Below are 15,075 nucleotides of genomic sequence, written 5' to 3' on the forward strand. Positions count from 1 at the left end.
GGCAGCGCGGCGGGGAAGGTCACACGCAGAAAGGCAGACACGTCAGCAGGATCACTCCATTCTCCAAGGGCCCCCCTCCCCCGCGGAGAGGGGGCCTTCAGCCCTGCACTGTCCCTTAAGGACAAGAGGAACCCTAGTGCCTAGGGTCCCCGTGCAAAGGTGCAGCCTGTGCTCACTACAGCAGAATGCTGGGTACCCACAAGGCCCCGGCCCAGCCTGCAGTGTTCCCCGCTGCCCAAGGGCCCCGGCACGGCACACAACCCGTGATCTCCCGGCTCGGCTGGGAAGCACCTTGCACTTGACGCAGGCGGCAGAGAAAGCCGAGCGGGTGCCGGGGACGCAAGCGCTAGTGGTGAGCCGCTCACCAGACTGCGTGGCTGGGCTAGCAGCTGGTCGGCACGCTCGGGTGCAGCGCACAGTCCCTGCTCATCCTCTGGCCAAGCAAAACCAGCCACCAGCCACAAGAAAAATCTGGCTCTGGACTCCCCAGCAGGGCCGGGCTTCCCAAACCAAAGCACCGTGTACAGATCTTGGGTTGGACTCACCACAAAATGCAGACACCTCTGGGGGGCAGCGGGGCTGTTCTCCGCGACTGTGCGCAACAATCAATGCCTGGGAGGCAGGGCAGCTCCATTCTGGCCTGGCAGTGCAGGGGCAGTTTAGGAGGCAGAACAGACTTAGCCCCCAGGAGTTTACTGCAGCACCAGGATCAGGAGAACGGGGGAGCAGCCCTGCACCCCCCACTGGGGTCCCAGTCGCCAGCCTGCACTTGGGGCCGCCAGCCAGAGGCATCGCTCCCCCCAGGGTTCCAGCAGGACCCCACCCTCGGCCCTGTACCCAGAGGTCCGCAGCCACCCCCAGTCCTGTGCAGCGAGGACACAGCAAGGTGGGGGGACGGCACGGTGCCCCACTGCCCTGGCAGCCCCTCCCTGCTCTGCAAAGCTCAGAGCCAGGACCACGGTTCCCAACCCCTCCACGCAGCCCAGCATCGCCAGCAGTCCTGCCTCAGCGCTCCCGGCCGCAGCAGCGAGGTGAGCATGGAGAGTTCCCGGACCCAGCTGCCCAGAGACACGGGTGCACCGGGGCAGCTGCTGCGTCAAGGGGCGAGGGAGGGCGGGGGGCCTGGGAAGGGCTCCTGCAGCCGCGGCAGAGCCCCTGCACTACGGGGCCCAGGTCTGGCTCTGCCTGGAGCAGACTCCCGCCGTGCAGGGCACGTGGCGCAGGGCAGCTGCAAGGACACACTGTCCGGCAGCTGCCGCGCACACGTCCAGTTCAGCAGCCCCGGTGAAATCAGAGCCGGCTCCGACCCTGGCAGCTCCGCGGAGCGCTGGCTGGGCGTCCGAACTCAGCCGCGTGCAGAAGCAAAGCAGGTGCGGCAGCGCGGGAGGGTTCAGGCAGCAGAGCCCTGCAGCCCGGGGACGGAGCGATAGCTCGGTCATCTGCCTGGCAAGGCCGTCCCACTGCATGGGACACAGCTAGGCTCAGCGCTCACTGGGGACCCAACGCAGCTCAGCACGGGAGCCCTGGGAGGGGGGCTAGCTGGCATCCCTCCCTGCCGGCAAGGGTCCAAGCCGGACATCGCGGCTGGGTGCCTGGGCTGTCGTGAGAGCCGCGGGCAGGGAGAGGCAGGCACAGCCCTGAGCGGCCGGAACAGGAACCGAGACACGCACGCAAGCCGGCCGGGCCCACGGTGGGGAAACAGGGCGCAGGGGGCTGGAGAGCAGCTGCACAGGATGTGGGCTCGGGTCTGTGCGCAAGCTGCAGTTTCTCTCTCTGTTCCCAGGGCGCGGCGCAGAGGAGCGAGACGCAGCCCGGGCGGCAGCGGGACACGTGCTGCTGAGGCTGCTCCCTGGAGGCAGCTGTCTGAAGTGACAGCACACGCGCGCCAGAGGTCACAGGCAGTTTAACTGGAGCCCCAGGAGGCTCCTGCAAGAGCCCAGCTCAGAGCGTGGAGAGTGGAACACCAGAAGTAGCCCAGACGCGGCTCCAGAGCCTCCCTGGCCAAGCCCTCCCATTGCCTGCTGGAGACGGCACGTGGACTGGAGGTCACCACCCAGGGCACGTGGCACAGAGCTCCCTGCAGGCCGGGCGCTTGTGCAGCTGCTCAGGAGACAGTCCAACGCTGCCCAGCGGATTCGCAGAGCGCCCACAGCTAGGTTTGGGTTTCTATGGGTGGTGCACATCCACACGTGTCTCAGCGCACAGAAAAAAATTATTCCACACATGGATGGAAAAGACTCGAGGGAACATTACACAGCAGCCTTGCCCAGGCCTTGGCTCACCCCCCAAACTGGCCTCACATGCACAGCCTGGAACGCGGTGAGCATGCCCTGGCCGGGCCGTGGACGCTGCCCCTGGCCGCCGGGGCACGCTGACAGCTGCCGGATATTTGCGGGGCAGCACCTGTCCAGGCTGCACCCTGCGAGGTGGCCCGTGGCCCAGCCCAAGGAGGGCAGGCGCAGAGCGCACAGTCCTGCCCCCTTCACAGGCTAGCCATGCTCACGAGTGGGACTGGGGCAGCCAGGCAGAATTCCTCAGCGGTGAGCCACCGAGAGTCCAGCGGGGGGGCCTGTGGCACAGACTGAGCAATTGGCCCAGGACATCGGGCTCTTCCACCGGCTGCCAAGGCACCACTCAGGAACTCTGGCCCTGCCCTGCGCGCGTGGCGAGGGGCAGCACCGCCCTGGCTGGGGCTCGCAGATCCCAACCCCGTTCCCAGGCGGAGGGGCAGCCCCCAGAGATGGGCACGGCACGGCCAGCACACGCGGGCTGGAGAGCAGCGGCGCTCGGCGTCGGGCAGCACGGCTCTGCTCTCACCAGACCAGGCCTGCAGAAGCCGTAGGAGCCTCTGAGCACAGCTCCATTGCCCTGCGCGGGCTGGGGGGACAAGCAACACGGCCAGGTGCGTGGACACAGGCCGCCGCCACCCAGAGCCATCTGCACAGGGAGCTGAGAACAGGCACTTCCCAGGGCCCGGGACATGGCCAGGCCCGTGTTGCCCCGGCTGTCTGATACCAGCGTCCTGACCCTCTCAGACCCAGTCTGGCCAATGCCACCGCAGGGCTGCAGCCAGCGCCCCCAGCCCCTGGCCCCGGCGGGCAATGCACCCGCGCCACGGCCTCCAACGGGTTAAGAAACTCGGCTGCAGCCAGCACCCCCAGCCCCTGGCCCCGGAGGGCAATGCACCCGCGCCACGGCCTCCAACGGGTTAAGAAACTCGGCTGCAGCCAGCACCCCCAGCCCCTGGCCCCGGCGGGCAATGCACCCGCGCCATGGCCTCCAACGGGTTAAGAAACTCGGCTGCAGCCAGCCCCCCCAGCCCCTGGCCCCGGAGGGCAATGCACCCGCGCCATGGCCTCCAACGGGTTAAGAAACTCGGCTGCAGCCAGCCCCCCCAGCCCCTGGCCCCGGAGGGCAATGCACCCGCGCCATGGCCTCCAACGGGTTAAGAAACTCGGCTGCAGCCAGCGCCCCCAGCCCCTGGCCCCGGCGGGCAATGCACCCGCGCCACGGCCTCCAACGGGTTAAGAAACCCGGCTGCAGCCAGCCCCCCCAGCCCCTGGCCCCGGAGGGCAATGCACCAGTGCCACGGCCTCCAACGGGTTAAGAAACCCGGCTGCAGCCAGCACCCCCAGCCCCTGGCCCCGGAGGGCAATGCACCCGCGCCATGGCCTCCAACGGGTTAAGAAACCCGGCTGCAGCCAGCCCCCCCAGCCCCTGGCCCCGGCGGGCAATGCACCCGCGCCAGGGCCTCCAACGGGTTAAGAAACTCGGCTGCAGCCAGCCCCCCCAGCCCCTGGCCCCGGAGGGCAATGCACCCGCGCCATGGCCTCCAACGGGTTAAGAAACCCGGCTGCAGCCAGCCCCCCCAGCCCCTGGCCCCGGAGGGCAATGCACCCGCGCCACGGCCTCCAACGGGTTAAGAAACTCGGCTGCAGCCAGCGCCCCCAGCCCCTGGCCCCGGCGGGCAATGCACCCGCGCCATGGCCTCCAACGGGTTAAGAAACTCGGCTGCAGCCAGCCCCCCCAGCCCCTGGCCCCGGCGGGCAATGCACCCGCGCCAGGGCCTCCAACGGGTTAAGAAACTCGGCTGCAGCCAGCACCCCCAGCCCCTGGCCCCAGCGGGCAATGCACCCGCGCCATGGCCTCCAACGGGTTAAGAAACTCGGCTGCAGCCAGCCCCCCCAGCCCCTGGCCCCAGCGGGCAATGCACCCGCGCCAGGGCCTCCAACGGGTTAAGAAACCCGGCTGCAGCCAGCACCCCCAGCCCCTGGCCCCGGAGGGCAATGCACCCGCGCCACGGCCTCCAACAGGTTAAGAAACTCGGCTGCAGCCAGCGCCCCCAGCCCCTGGCCCCGGAGGGCAATGCACCCGCGCCATGGCCTCCAACGGGTTAAGAAACTCGGCTGCAGCCAGCGCCCCCAGCCCCTGGCCCCGGAGGGCAATGCACCCGCGCCACGGCCTCCAACGGGTTAAGAAACTCGGCTGCAGCCAGCGCCCCCAGCCCCTGGCCCCGGCGGGCAATGCACCCGCGCCACGGCCTCCAACGGGTTAAGAAACTCGGCTGCAGCCAGCCCCCCCAGCCCCTGGCCCCGGAGGGCAATGCACCCGCGCCAGGGCCTCCAACGGGTTAAGAAACTCGGCTGCAGCCAGCGCCCCCAGCCCCTGGCCCCGGAGGGCAATGCACCCGCGCCACGGCCTCCAACGGGTTAAGAAACTCGGCTGCAGCCAGCCCCCCCAGCCCCTGGCCCCGGCGGGCAATGCACCCGCGCCACGGCCTCCAACGGGTTAAGAAACTCGGCTGCAGCCAGCCCCCCCAGCCCCTGGCCCCGGAGGGCAATGCACCCGCGCCACGGCCTCCAACGGGTTAAGAAACTCGGCTGCAGCCAGCCCCCCCAGCCCCTGGCCCCGGCGGGCAATGCACCCGCGCCACGGCCTCCAACGGGTTAAGAAACTCGGCTGCAGCCAGCCCCCCCAGCCCCTGGCCCCGGCGGGCAATGCACCCGCGCCACGGCCTCCAACGGGTTAAGAAACTCGGCTGCAGCCAGCCCCCCCAGCCCCTGGCCCCGGAGGGCAATGCACCAGCGCCATGGCCTCCAACGGGTTAAGAAACTCGGCTGCAGCCAGCCCCCCCAGCCCCTGGCCCCGGCGGGCAATGCACCCGCGCCATGGCCTCCAACGGGTTAAGAAACTCGGCTGCAGCCAGCCCCCCCAGCCCCTGGCCCCAGCGGGCAATGCACCCGCGCCACGGCCTCCAACGGGTTAAGAAACTCGGCTGCAGCCAGCCCCCCCAGCCCCTGGCCCCGGAGGGCAATGCACCCGCGCCATGGCCTCCAACGGGTTAAGAAACCCGGCTGCAGCCTGCAGGCCAGAGATGCCGCAGCCGCCTAAGCGGATAATTGAAGCAGGTCTGTGCTGGAGACGCTGGTTCACGCTGATAACTGGGTCATACATATTAATTCGCCGCCCTGCTGCAAGGCTGCGCAGAGACACTCCAGCAGAGAGGGAATCTGGATTTTAAAGCCGTTATCCTTTAACCAGGAACGCACGGGGAGAGCTCCCGCCCCCGCCCCCGCCCTCCCGGCTGCACTCCAGGAAAGCTCATTCAAACTGCCAGTGCAGAACAGGGCTCCCTGCCCGGAAGAGAAGTGAAGCAAAACAAGCTGCCGGCGAGCCCGGATGCCCTGCCCCGGCTCGCACAGGAGGCCCCGGGCAAGGTGACCGGGCACACTCCCCTGCAACACACGGCAGCCGTCCACTCAGAGCACGCGCCCCGCAGCTTTGGAGAGCTCCCACCCCAACTCCTCCCTGCCCTGCAGGGCACATGGGGCACACGCAAGGCCAGGACTCCCGTCGACCCGCCTCCCACCGACCCGGCGTGTCCAGGTGCAACACGCACCCTCCCCCGGCCATCTCGGGTCCATTCCCCCGCCTGCAGCTCGCACGCTAAGTCTGCACTTAAAGGGCCAAGCCCCCGGGCCCGCCCCCCGCAGCCGAGGCGTAACCCACACGTGGCTGCACACCGCCACACACTGCCATTTCTGTGGCCAAAGCTCAAGGCCACAGAACTGAGGGCACCGGTGCCATGCACCCAGGGGAACTGCAGTTTGGGGGTTAGCACCAGCAGCGCTGGGCGACTGGCCCGCCCATGGGTGCCACCCCCTAGCCAAGCCCAGGCCCGATGCCCCCGCCCCACGCTCAGCGCTTTGCCAGAGGAAAGCGCCGGGCGATCGCCTGCAGCACCAGGAAGCAGCATGGAGCCGGGAAGAGCCAGCCGTGCCACGGACAGGGAGGAGGGAAAAGGCACCTGGCCGGAGCAGCACTGCCCAAGTGCCCAGCTGTCGGGTGGCAGGCGGGGCAGGGCCGGACTCCAGGCGCAGAGAGCCCTGCCCCAGAGACACGTGGGGGGGGGGGGTGGTGAGAACAGCCGGCTGCATCAGCCCCTGCCTGCAGCTGTCCAACCAAGCCCAGTAATGCAGGTGTCACCTCGCCTCACCCCCCCGCTGGGGACAGCCCTGCCCCCTCCCACTGACCCCCACACTGCCTCTCCACCCCCTGCCCCATAGCCCAGCCCCCCAAAACCACAGGGGAGCGGTCACCAGCAGCCCCCCACACTGCCTCTCCACCCCCTGCCCCATAGCCCAGCCCCCCAAAACCACAGGGGAGCGGTCACCCGCAGCCCCCCACACTGCCTCTCCACCCCCTGCCCCATAGCCCAGCCCCCCCAAACCACAGGGGAGCTGTCACCCCCACCCCCCACACTACCTCTCCACCCCTGCCCCATAGCCCAGCCCCCCAAAACCACAGGGGAGCGGTCACCCCCACCCCCCACACTGCCTCTCCACCCCTGCCCCATAGCCCAGCCCCCCAAAACCACAGGGGAGCTGTCACCCCCACCCCCCACACTGCCTCTCCGCCCCTGCCCCATAGCCCAGCCCCCCAAAACCACAGGGGAGCGGTCACCCCCACCCCCCACACTGTCTCTCCACCCCTGCCCCATAGCCCAGCCCCCCCAAACCACAGGGGAGCGGTCACCCCCACCCCCCACACTGCCTCTCCACCCCTGCCCCATAGCCCAGCCCCCCCAAACCACAGGGGAGCGGTCACCCCCACCCCCCACACTGCCTCTCCACCCCTGCCCCATAGCCCAGCCCCCCCAAACCACAGGGGAGCGGTCACCCCCACCCCCCACACTGCCTCTCCGCCCCTGCCCCATAGCCCAGCCCCCCAAAACCACAGGGGAGCGGTCACCCCCACCCCCCACACTGCCTCTCCGCCCCTGCCCCATAGCCCAGCCCCCCAAAACCACAGGGGAGCGGTCACCCCCACCCCCCACACTGCCTCTCCACCCCTGCCCCATAGCCCAGCCCCCCCAAACCACAGGGGAGCGGTCACCCCCACCCCCCACACTGCCTCTCCACCCCTGCCCCATAGCCCAGCCCCCCCAAACCACAGGGGAGCGGTCACCCCCACCCCCCACACTGCCTCTCCGCCCCTACCCCATAGCCCAGCCCCCCAAAACCACAGGGGAGCGGTCACCCCCACCCCCCACACTGCCTCTCCGCCCCTGCCCCATAGCCCAGCCCCCCAAAACCACAGGGGAGCGGTCACCCCCACCCCCCACACTGCCTCTCCACCCCCTGCCCCATAGCCCAGCCCCCCAAAACCACAGGGGAGCTGTCACCCCCACCCCCCACACTGCCTCTCCGCCCCTGCCCCATAGCCCAGCCCCCCAAAACCACAGGGGAGCGGTCACCCCCACCCCCCACACTGCCTCTCCGCCCCTGCCCCATAGCCCAGCCCCCCCAAACCACAGGGGAGCTGTCACCCCCACCCCCCACACTGCCTCTCCGCCCCCTGCCCCATAGCCCAGCCCCCCAAACCACAGGGGAGCTGTCACCCCCACCCCCCACACTGCCTCTCCACCCCTGCCCCATAGCCCAGCCCCCCAAAACCACAGGGGAGCGGTCACCCCCACCCCCCACACTGCCTCTCCGCCCCTGCCCCATAGCCCAGCCCCCCAAAACCACAGGGGAGCGGTCACCCCCACCCCCCACACTGCCTCTCCACCCCTGCCCCATAGCCCAGCCCCCCCAAACCACAGGGGAGCGGTCACCCCCACCCCCCACACTGCCTCTCCACCCCCTGCCCCATAGCCCAGCCCCCCCAAACCACAGGGGAGCTGTCACCCCCACCCCCCACACTGCCTCTCCGCCCCTACCCCATAGCCCAGCCCCCCAAAACCACAGGGGAGCGGTCACCCCCACCCCCCACACTGCCTCTCCGCCCCTGCCCCATAGCCCAGCCCCCCAAAACCACAGGGGAGCGGTCACCCCCACCCCCCACACTGCCTCTCCACCCCCTGCCCCATAGCCCAGCCCCCCAAAACCACAGGGGAGCTGTCACCCCCACCCCCCACACTGCCTCTCCGCCCCTGCCCCATAGCCCAGCCCCCCAAAACCACAGGGGAGCGGTCACCCCCACCCCCCACACTGCCTCTCCGCCCCTGCCCCATAGCCCAGCCCCCCCAAACCACAGGGGAGCTGTCACCCCCACCCCTCACACTGCCTCTCCGCCCCCTGCCCCATAGCCCAGCCCCCCAAACCACAGGGGAGCTGTCACCCCCACCCCCCACACTGCCTCTCCGCCCCTGCCCCATAGCCCAGCCCCCCAACCACAGGGGAGCGGTCACCCCCACCCCCCACACTGCCTCTCCGCCCCTGCCCCATAGCCCAGCCCCCAACCACAGGGGAGCTGTCACCCCCACCCCCCACACTGCCTCTCCGCCCCCTGCCCCATAGCCCAGCCCCCCAAACCACAGGGGAGCTGTCACCCCCACCCCCCACACTGCCTCTCCGCCCCTGCCCCATAGCCCAGCCCCCAACCACAGGGGAGCTGCCCCCCCCACAAGGCGCTTCCCCCCCCGCGCTCACCGTAGCCGCGCTCCCCCTCCATGCTGCCCGGCTGCCTCTGGCTCGGGCGGCAGGTCCCCCGCTCCCCCCTCCCTCCTGCCGGGGGGCGGAGCTCGGGGCCGGGCGGGGCGGGGCCTGAAGCCGGGCCGGGAGCGGCCATGGGCTGGCGACACGTGATGCCGGAGGCGGGGCGGGGTCGGGACGACGGGGAGAGCGGGGGTGCGCGTGCGCGGACTCCTGGCGTCAGTCCTGGCTCCGGGAGGGGAGGGGGCAGGTGCTGGGAGTCAGGACTCCCGAGTTCTCTCCCCAGCTGTGGGAGGGGAGTGGGGGCTAGTGGTTAGAGCAGGGAGGGGGCAGGTGCTGGGAGCCAGGACTCCCGAGTTCTCTCCCCAGCTGTGGGAGGGGAGTGGGGGCTAGTGGTTAGAGCAGGGAGGGGGCAGGTGCTGGGAGCCAGGACTCCCGAGTTGTCTCCCCAGCTGTGGGAGGGGAGTGGGGGCTAGTGGTTAGAGCAGGGAGGGGGCAGGTGCTGGGAGCCAGGACTCCCGAGTTCTCTCCCCAGCTGTGGGAGGGGAGTGGGGGCTAGTGGTTAGAGCAGGGAGGGGGCAGGTGCTGGGAGCCAGGACTCCCGAGTTGTCTCCCCAGCTGTGGGAGGGGAGTGGGGGCTAGTGGTTAGAGCAGGGAGGGGGCAGGTGCTGGGAGCCAGGACTCCCGAGTTCTCTCCCCAGCTGTGGGAGGGGAGTGGGGGCTAGTGGTTAGAGCAGGGAGGGGGCAGGTGCTGGGAGCCAGGACTCCAGAGTTCTCTCCCCAGCTCTGGGAGGGGAGTGGGGGCTAGTGGTTAGAGCAGGGAGGGGGCAGGTGCTGGGAGCCAGGACTCCCGAGTTCTCTCCCCAGCTCTGGGAGAGGAGTGGGGGCTAGTGGTTAGAGCAGGGAGGGGGCAGGTGCTGGGAGCCAGGACTCCCGAGTTGTCTCCCCAGCTCTGGGAGGGGAGTGGGGGCTAGTGGTTAGAGCAGGGAGGGGGCAGGTGCTGGGAGCCAGGACTCCCGAGTTGTCTCCCCAGCTGTGGGAGGGGAGTGGGGGCTAGTGGTTAGAGCAGGGAGGGGGCAGGTGCTGGGAGCCAGGACTCCCGAGTTCTCTCTCCAGCTCTGGGAGGGGAGTGGGGGCTAGTGGTTAGAGCAGGGAGGGAGCAGGTGCTGGGAGCCAGGACTCCCGAGTTGTCTCCCCAGCTCTGGGAGGGGAGTGGGGGCTAGTGGTTAGAGCAGGGAGGGGGCAGGTGCTGGGAGCCAGGACTCCCGAGTTCTCTCCCCAGCTGTGGGAGGGGAGTGGGGGCTAGTGGTTAGAGCAGGGAGGGGGCAGGTGCTGGGAGCCAGGACTCCCGAGTTCTCTCTCCAGCTCTGGGAGGGGAGTGGGGGCTAGTGGTTAGAGCAGGGAGGGGGCAGGTGCTGGGAGTCAGGACTCCCGAGTTCTCTCCCCAGCTCTGGGAGGGGAGTGGGGGCTAGTGGTTAGAGCAGGGAGGGGGCAGGTGCTGGGAGCCAGGACTCCCGAGTTGTCTCCCCAGCTGTGGGAGGGGAGTGGGGGCTAGTGGTTAGAGCAGGGAGGGGGCAGGTGCTGGGAGCCAGGACTCCCGAGTTCTCTCCCCAGCTCTGGGAGGGGAGTGGGGGCTAGTGGTTAGAGCAGGGAGGGGGCAGGTGCTGGGAGCCAGGACTCCCGAGTTCTCTCCCCAGCTGTGGGAGGGGAGTGGGGGCTAGTGGTTAGAGCAGGGAGGGGGCAGGTGCTGGGAGCCAGGACTCCCGAGTTGTCTCCCCAGCTCTGGGAGGGGAGTGGGGGCTAGTGGTTAGAGCAGGGAGGGGGCAGGTGCTGGGAGCCAGGACTCCCGAGTTCTCTCCCCAGCTGTGGGAGGGGAGTGGGGGCTAGTGGTTAGAGCAGGGAGGGGGCAGGTGCTGGGAGCCAGGACTCCCGAGTTCTCTCCCCAGCTCTGGGAGGGGAGTGGGGGCTAGTGGTTAGAGCAGGGAGGGAGCAGGTGCTGGGAGCCAGGACTCCCGAGTTCTCTCCCCAGCTCTGGGAGAGGAGTGGGGGCTAGTGGTTAGAGCAGGGAGGGGGCAGGTGCTGGGAGCCAGGACTCCCGAGTTGTCTCCCCAGCTCTGGGAGGGGAGTGGGGGCTAGTGGTTAGAGCAGGGAGGGGGCAGGTGCTGGGAGCCAGGACTCCCGAGTTGTCTCCCCAGCTGTGGGAGGGGAGTGGGGGCTAGTGGTTAGAGCAGGGAGGGGGCAGGTGCTGGGAGCCAGGACTCCTGAGTTCTCTCTCCAGCTCTGGGAGGGGAGTGGGGGCTAGTGGTTAGAGCAGGGAGGGAGCAGGTGCTGGGAGCCAGGACTCCCGAGTTGTCTCCCCAGCTCTGGGAGGGGAGTGGGGGCTAGTGGTTAGAGCAGGGAGGGGGCAGGTGCTGGGAGCCAGGACTCCCGAGTTCTCTCCCCAGCTGTGGGAGGGGAGTGGGGGCTAGTGGTTAGAGCAGGGAGGGGGCAGGTGCTGGGAGCCAGGACTCCCGAGTTCTCTCTCCAGCTCTGGGAGGGGAGTGGGGGCTAGTGGTTAGAGCAGGGAGGGGGCAGGTGCTGGGAGTCAGGACTCCCGAGTTCTCTCCCCAGCTCTGGGAGGGGAGTGGGGGCTAGTGGTTAGAGCAGGGAGGGGGCAGGTGCTGGGAGCCAGGACTCCCGAGTTGTCTCCCCAGCTGTGGGAGGGGAGTGGGGGCTAGTGGTTAGAGCAGGGAGGGGGCAGGTGCTGGGAGCCAGGACTCCCGAGTTGTCTCCCCAGCTCTGGGAGGGGAGTGGGGGCTAGTGGTTAGAGCAGGGAGGGGGCAGGTGCTGGGAGCCAGGACTCCCGAGTTCTCTCCCCAGCTCTGGGAGGGGAGTGGGGGCTAGTGGTTAGAGCAGGGAGGGGGCAGGTGCTGGGAGCCAGGACTCCCGAGTTCTCTCCCCAGCTCTGGGAGGGGAGTGGGGGCTAGTGGTTAGAGCAGGGAGGGGGCAGGTGCTGGGAGCCAGGACTCCCGAGTTCTCTCCCCAGCTCTGGGAGGGGAGTGGGGGCTAGTGGTTAGAGCAGGGAGGGGGCAGGTGCTGGGAGCCAGGACTCCCGAGTTGTCTCCCCAGCTGTGGGAGGGGAGTGGGGGCTAGTGGTTAGAGCAGGGAGGGGGCAGGTGCTGGGAGCCAGGACTCCCGAGTTGTCTCCCCAGCTGTGGGAGGGGAGTGGGGGCTAGTGGTTAGAGCAGGGAGGGGGCAGGTGCTGGGAGCCAGGACTCCCGAGTTCTCTCTCCAGCTCTGGGAGGGGAGTGGGGGCTAGTGGTTAGAGCAGGGAGGGGGCAGGTGCTGGGAGTCAGGACTCCCGAGTTCTCTCCCCAGCTCTGGGAGGGGAGTGGGGGCTAGTGGTTAGAGCAGGGAGGGGGCAGGTGCTGGGAGCCAGGACTCCCGAGTTCTCTCTCCAGCTCTGGGAGGGGAGTGGGGGCTAGTGGTTAGAGCAGGGAGGGGGCAGGTGCTGGGAGTCAGGACTCCCGAGTTCTCTCCCCAGCTCTGGGAGGGGAGTGGGGGCTAGTGGTTAGAGCAGGGAGGGGGCAGGTGCTGGGAGCCAGGACTCCCGAGTTGTCTCCCCAGCTGTGGGAGGGGAGTGGGGGCTAGTGGTTAGAGCAGGGAGGGGGCAGGTGCTGGGAGCCAGGACTCCCGAGTTGTCTCCCCAGCTCTGGGAGGGGAGTGGGGGCTAGTGGTTAGAGCAGGGAGGGGGCAGGTGCTGGGAGCCAGGACTCCCGAGTTGTCTCCCCAGCTGTGGGAGGGGAGTGGGGGCTAGTGGTTAGAGCAGGGAGGGGGCAGGTGCTGGGAGCCAGGACTCCCGAGTTCTCTCCCCAGCTCTGGGAGGGGAGTGGGGGCTAGTGGTTAGAGCAGGGAGGGGGCAGGTGCTGGGAGCCAGGACTCCCGAGTTCTCTCCCCAGCTCTGGGAGGGGAGTGGGGGCTAGTGGTTAGAGCAGGGAGGGGGCAGGTGCTGGGAGCCAGGACTCCCGAGTTCTCTCCCCAGCTCTGGGAGGGGAGTGGGGGCTAGTGGTTAGAGCAGGGAGGGGGCAGGTGCTGGGAGCCAGGACTCCCGAGTTCTCTCCCCAGCTCTGGGAGGGGAGTGGGGGCTAGTGGTTAGAGCAGGGAGGGGGCAGGTGCTGGGAGCCAGGACTCCCGAGTTCTCTCCCCAGCTCTGGGAGGGGAGTGGGGGCTAGTGGCCCCGGCCCCGTAAGGGGAGTATCTGCTACCAGACAGCAGGGGTGCCAGCGGCACAGGCTGCCCTGCAGGACCCTGCCAGGCCGGCTCCCTGTTGACAGCCCAAGTGGGTACATTGGAGTGCGATTGTGTCACGTTATTGGATTGTAAAGGGCGCAGGCAGGGCGCTGCTGCACCCACGGGTGGTGCTTGCCCAAAGGGGCCAAGCGAGGTGTCAAATGGAAGCGCATGCTCTACTGATGGTGCGTGCGCTGCTCACGTGCTTAGACGATGTCTGGATGTGGCATTATGGATACGGGCTCTGGGAACGTTCTGTCAGGGAGGGAGCCCTGGGCCTGGACGGCCTATTGCGAGGAAGGAATGATCAGTGACTGGCTGTGTTAATTAGCACTGCTGAGGGACAAGGCTCTCGGAGCGGCCAGTTCACACCTGAGGGATGCGTCTGGAAACCTGCAGACTGGCCAGTACCTCATGGCTATTTGCGTGTGAAACAGCATGTGACCAGCTCCAGTCTGGGACACACCAGACATAAAAAGATGCCAGGAGGCTGTCTCCAATCTTGCTCCCGATCCCAGATGCAGCCTTGCTCGGGACAGCGAGCGGGACAGCTTAGCGCCCCATAGGATGTATCAGACTTCGAAGCTAGCAGTTTGTAACATCTCTGCTGAGAGCCTGCATCAAGACCTTGGTGACTGGTGCATGGGATGTATCCTCCTTAACAACTTCACTCTCAACCTTTTCTTTCGTTAATAAACCTCTAGGCTACGTCTACATTGCCAGGTCTTGCGCACGAACATATGCGAATGAGGCACAGCAATGAATATTGCCGTGCTTCATTTGCATACTTAACGAGCTGCCATTTTTGCACAAGGAGCCGTCTACATGGCTTATTTTCAGGTAGAACAGCTCTTGCAAGAGGGAGTTTTTGCGGAAGGGAGCAAGGTAGACTGCTCCTTCTTGTGCAAAAATGGCAGCTCATTAAATATGCTAATGAGGCACAGCGATATTCATCAGAGCCCATTTGCATATGTTCTTGTGCAACACTGGGCAATGTAGACATAGCCTTAGATGTTAGATTGTAAAGGACTGGCCCAGCGTGCTCTTGTGGGTAAGATCCAAAGTGTAAACCGACCAGGAACTGTGGCTGGTTCTTTGGGACCGGAAGAACCCGTTCGGGGCAGGTGAGATTGGGTTCTAGAACCCCTCACCTGTGTGCAGGCCCGGGGCTGATTGTGGCACAGGGAGAGCTGGGGTGTCTCGGGTTCTGCTCGTGAGGCTTCCTGCGGGCGGATTGGCAGCTGGAGCGCTCGGTGTGACTGGTGCGTGGCCTATGGGAAAGGTCTCCAGTCGAGGGCTGTCAGTAGCCCTGGTTTTCAGCAATTTGCCCTGAGCTGACGCCCGGTCTGTCTCAGATTGTTCAGCTAGTTTTGCACCTCCCATACAGTAATTTCATGTAGACCACATTGGCTTAATTTGCTTAAGCGACTGTCATATGCCTTATGGCAAAAGTAGCACTAAAAATCAACGTATTTTTACAACTGCCTCTGTCCCTTAGCCCACCAGCCTGCCAAAGGAAAGGGGTCTGACTCGTTCTTGACAAGACCCTGTGGGGCTGGTACTGGTTCCCTGCCAGGGGCCTGCTTAATCATTTGACTCAGTATCTTTGCAGCTGTAACCATTAGCCTGACTGTTCAATGGGTCTCTGGGCCCTTTTTAAAAGGCAGGGGCTAGGTTTGTCCTTCCCTAGCCATCTAGCATCATCCCTTCTCCACGAGAGCTCGGAGGAAACTGCCAGGTGGCTTCAGCACAGCCCCAGTAACGTGACCCAGGCTGAGGAGCGGGTCATAATTAACCATCAGTGAAGACTGAAACTAACTAGACATTAGGCACCTGTGACGGCACGTTGGGGGTTCCCCGTCTCCTGCAC

General features: G+C 67.1%; 1 protein-coding gene across 1 annotated transcript in view; it reads right to left on the minus strand.

The window, feature by feature from the left end:
* CYTH1 (cytohesin 1) overlaps positions 1 to 9,060 on the minus strand; it is a 50,895-nt gene extending 41,835 nt beyond the window's left edge. Inside the window, exon 1 of the mRNA XM_089772007.1 lies at positions 8,934 to 9,060. Within this exon, the coding sequence (XP_089628133.1) occupies positions 8,934 to 8,955 (22 nt within the window). The 5' untranslated portion in view covers positions 8,956 to 9,060. The remainder of the gene's footprint in view (positions 1 to 8,933) is intronic.
* Between the last annotated feature and the right edge of the window lie 6,015 nt (positions 9,061 to 15,075).

Source organism: Pelodiscus sinensis, chromosome 20, assembly GCF_052426305.1.
Source record: "Pelodiscus sinensis isolate ZL-2025 chromosome 20, ASM5242630v1, whole genome shotgun sequence".
Taxonomy (NCBI): Eukaryota; Metazoa; Chordata; order Testudines; family Trionychidae; genus Pelodiscus; species Pelodiscus sinensis.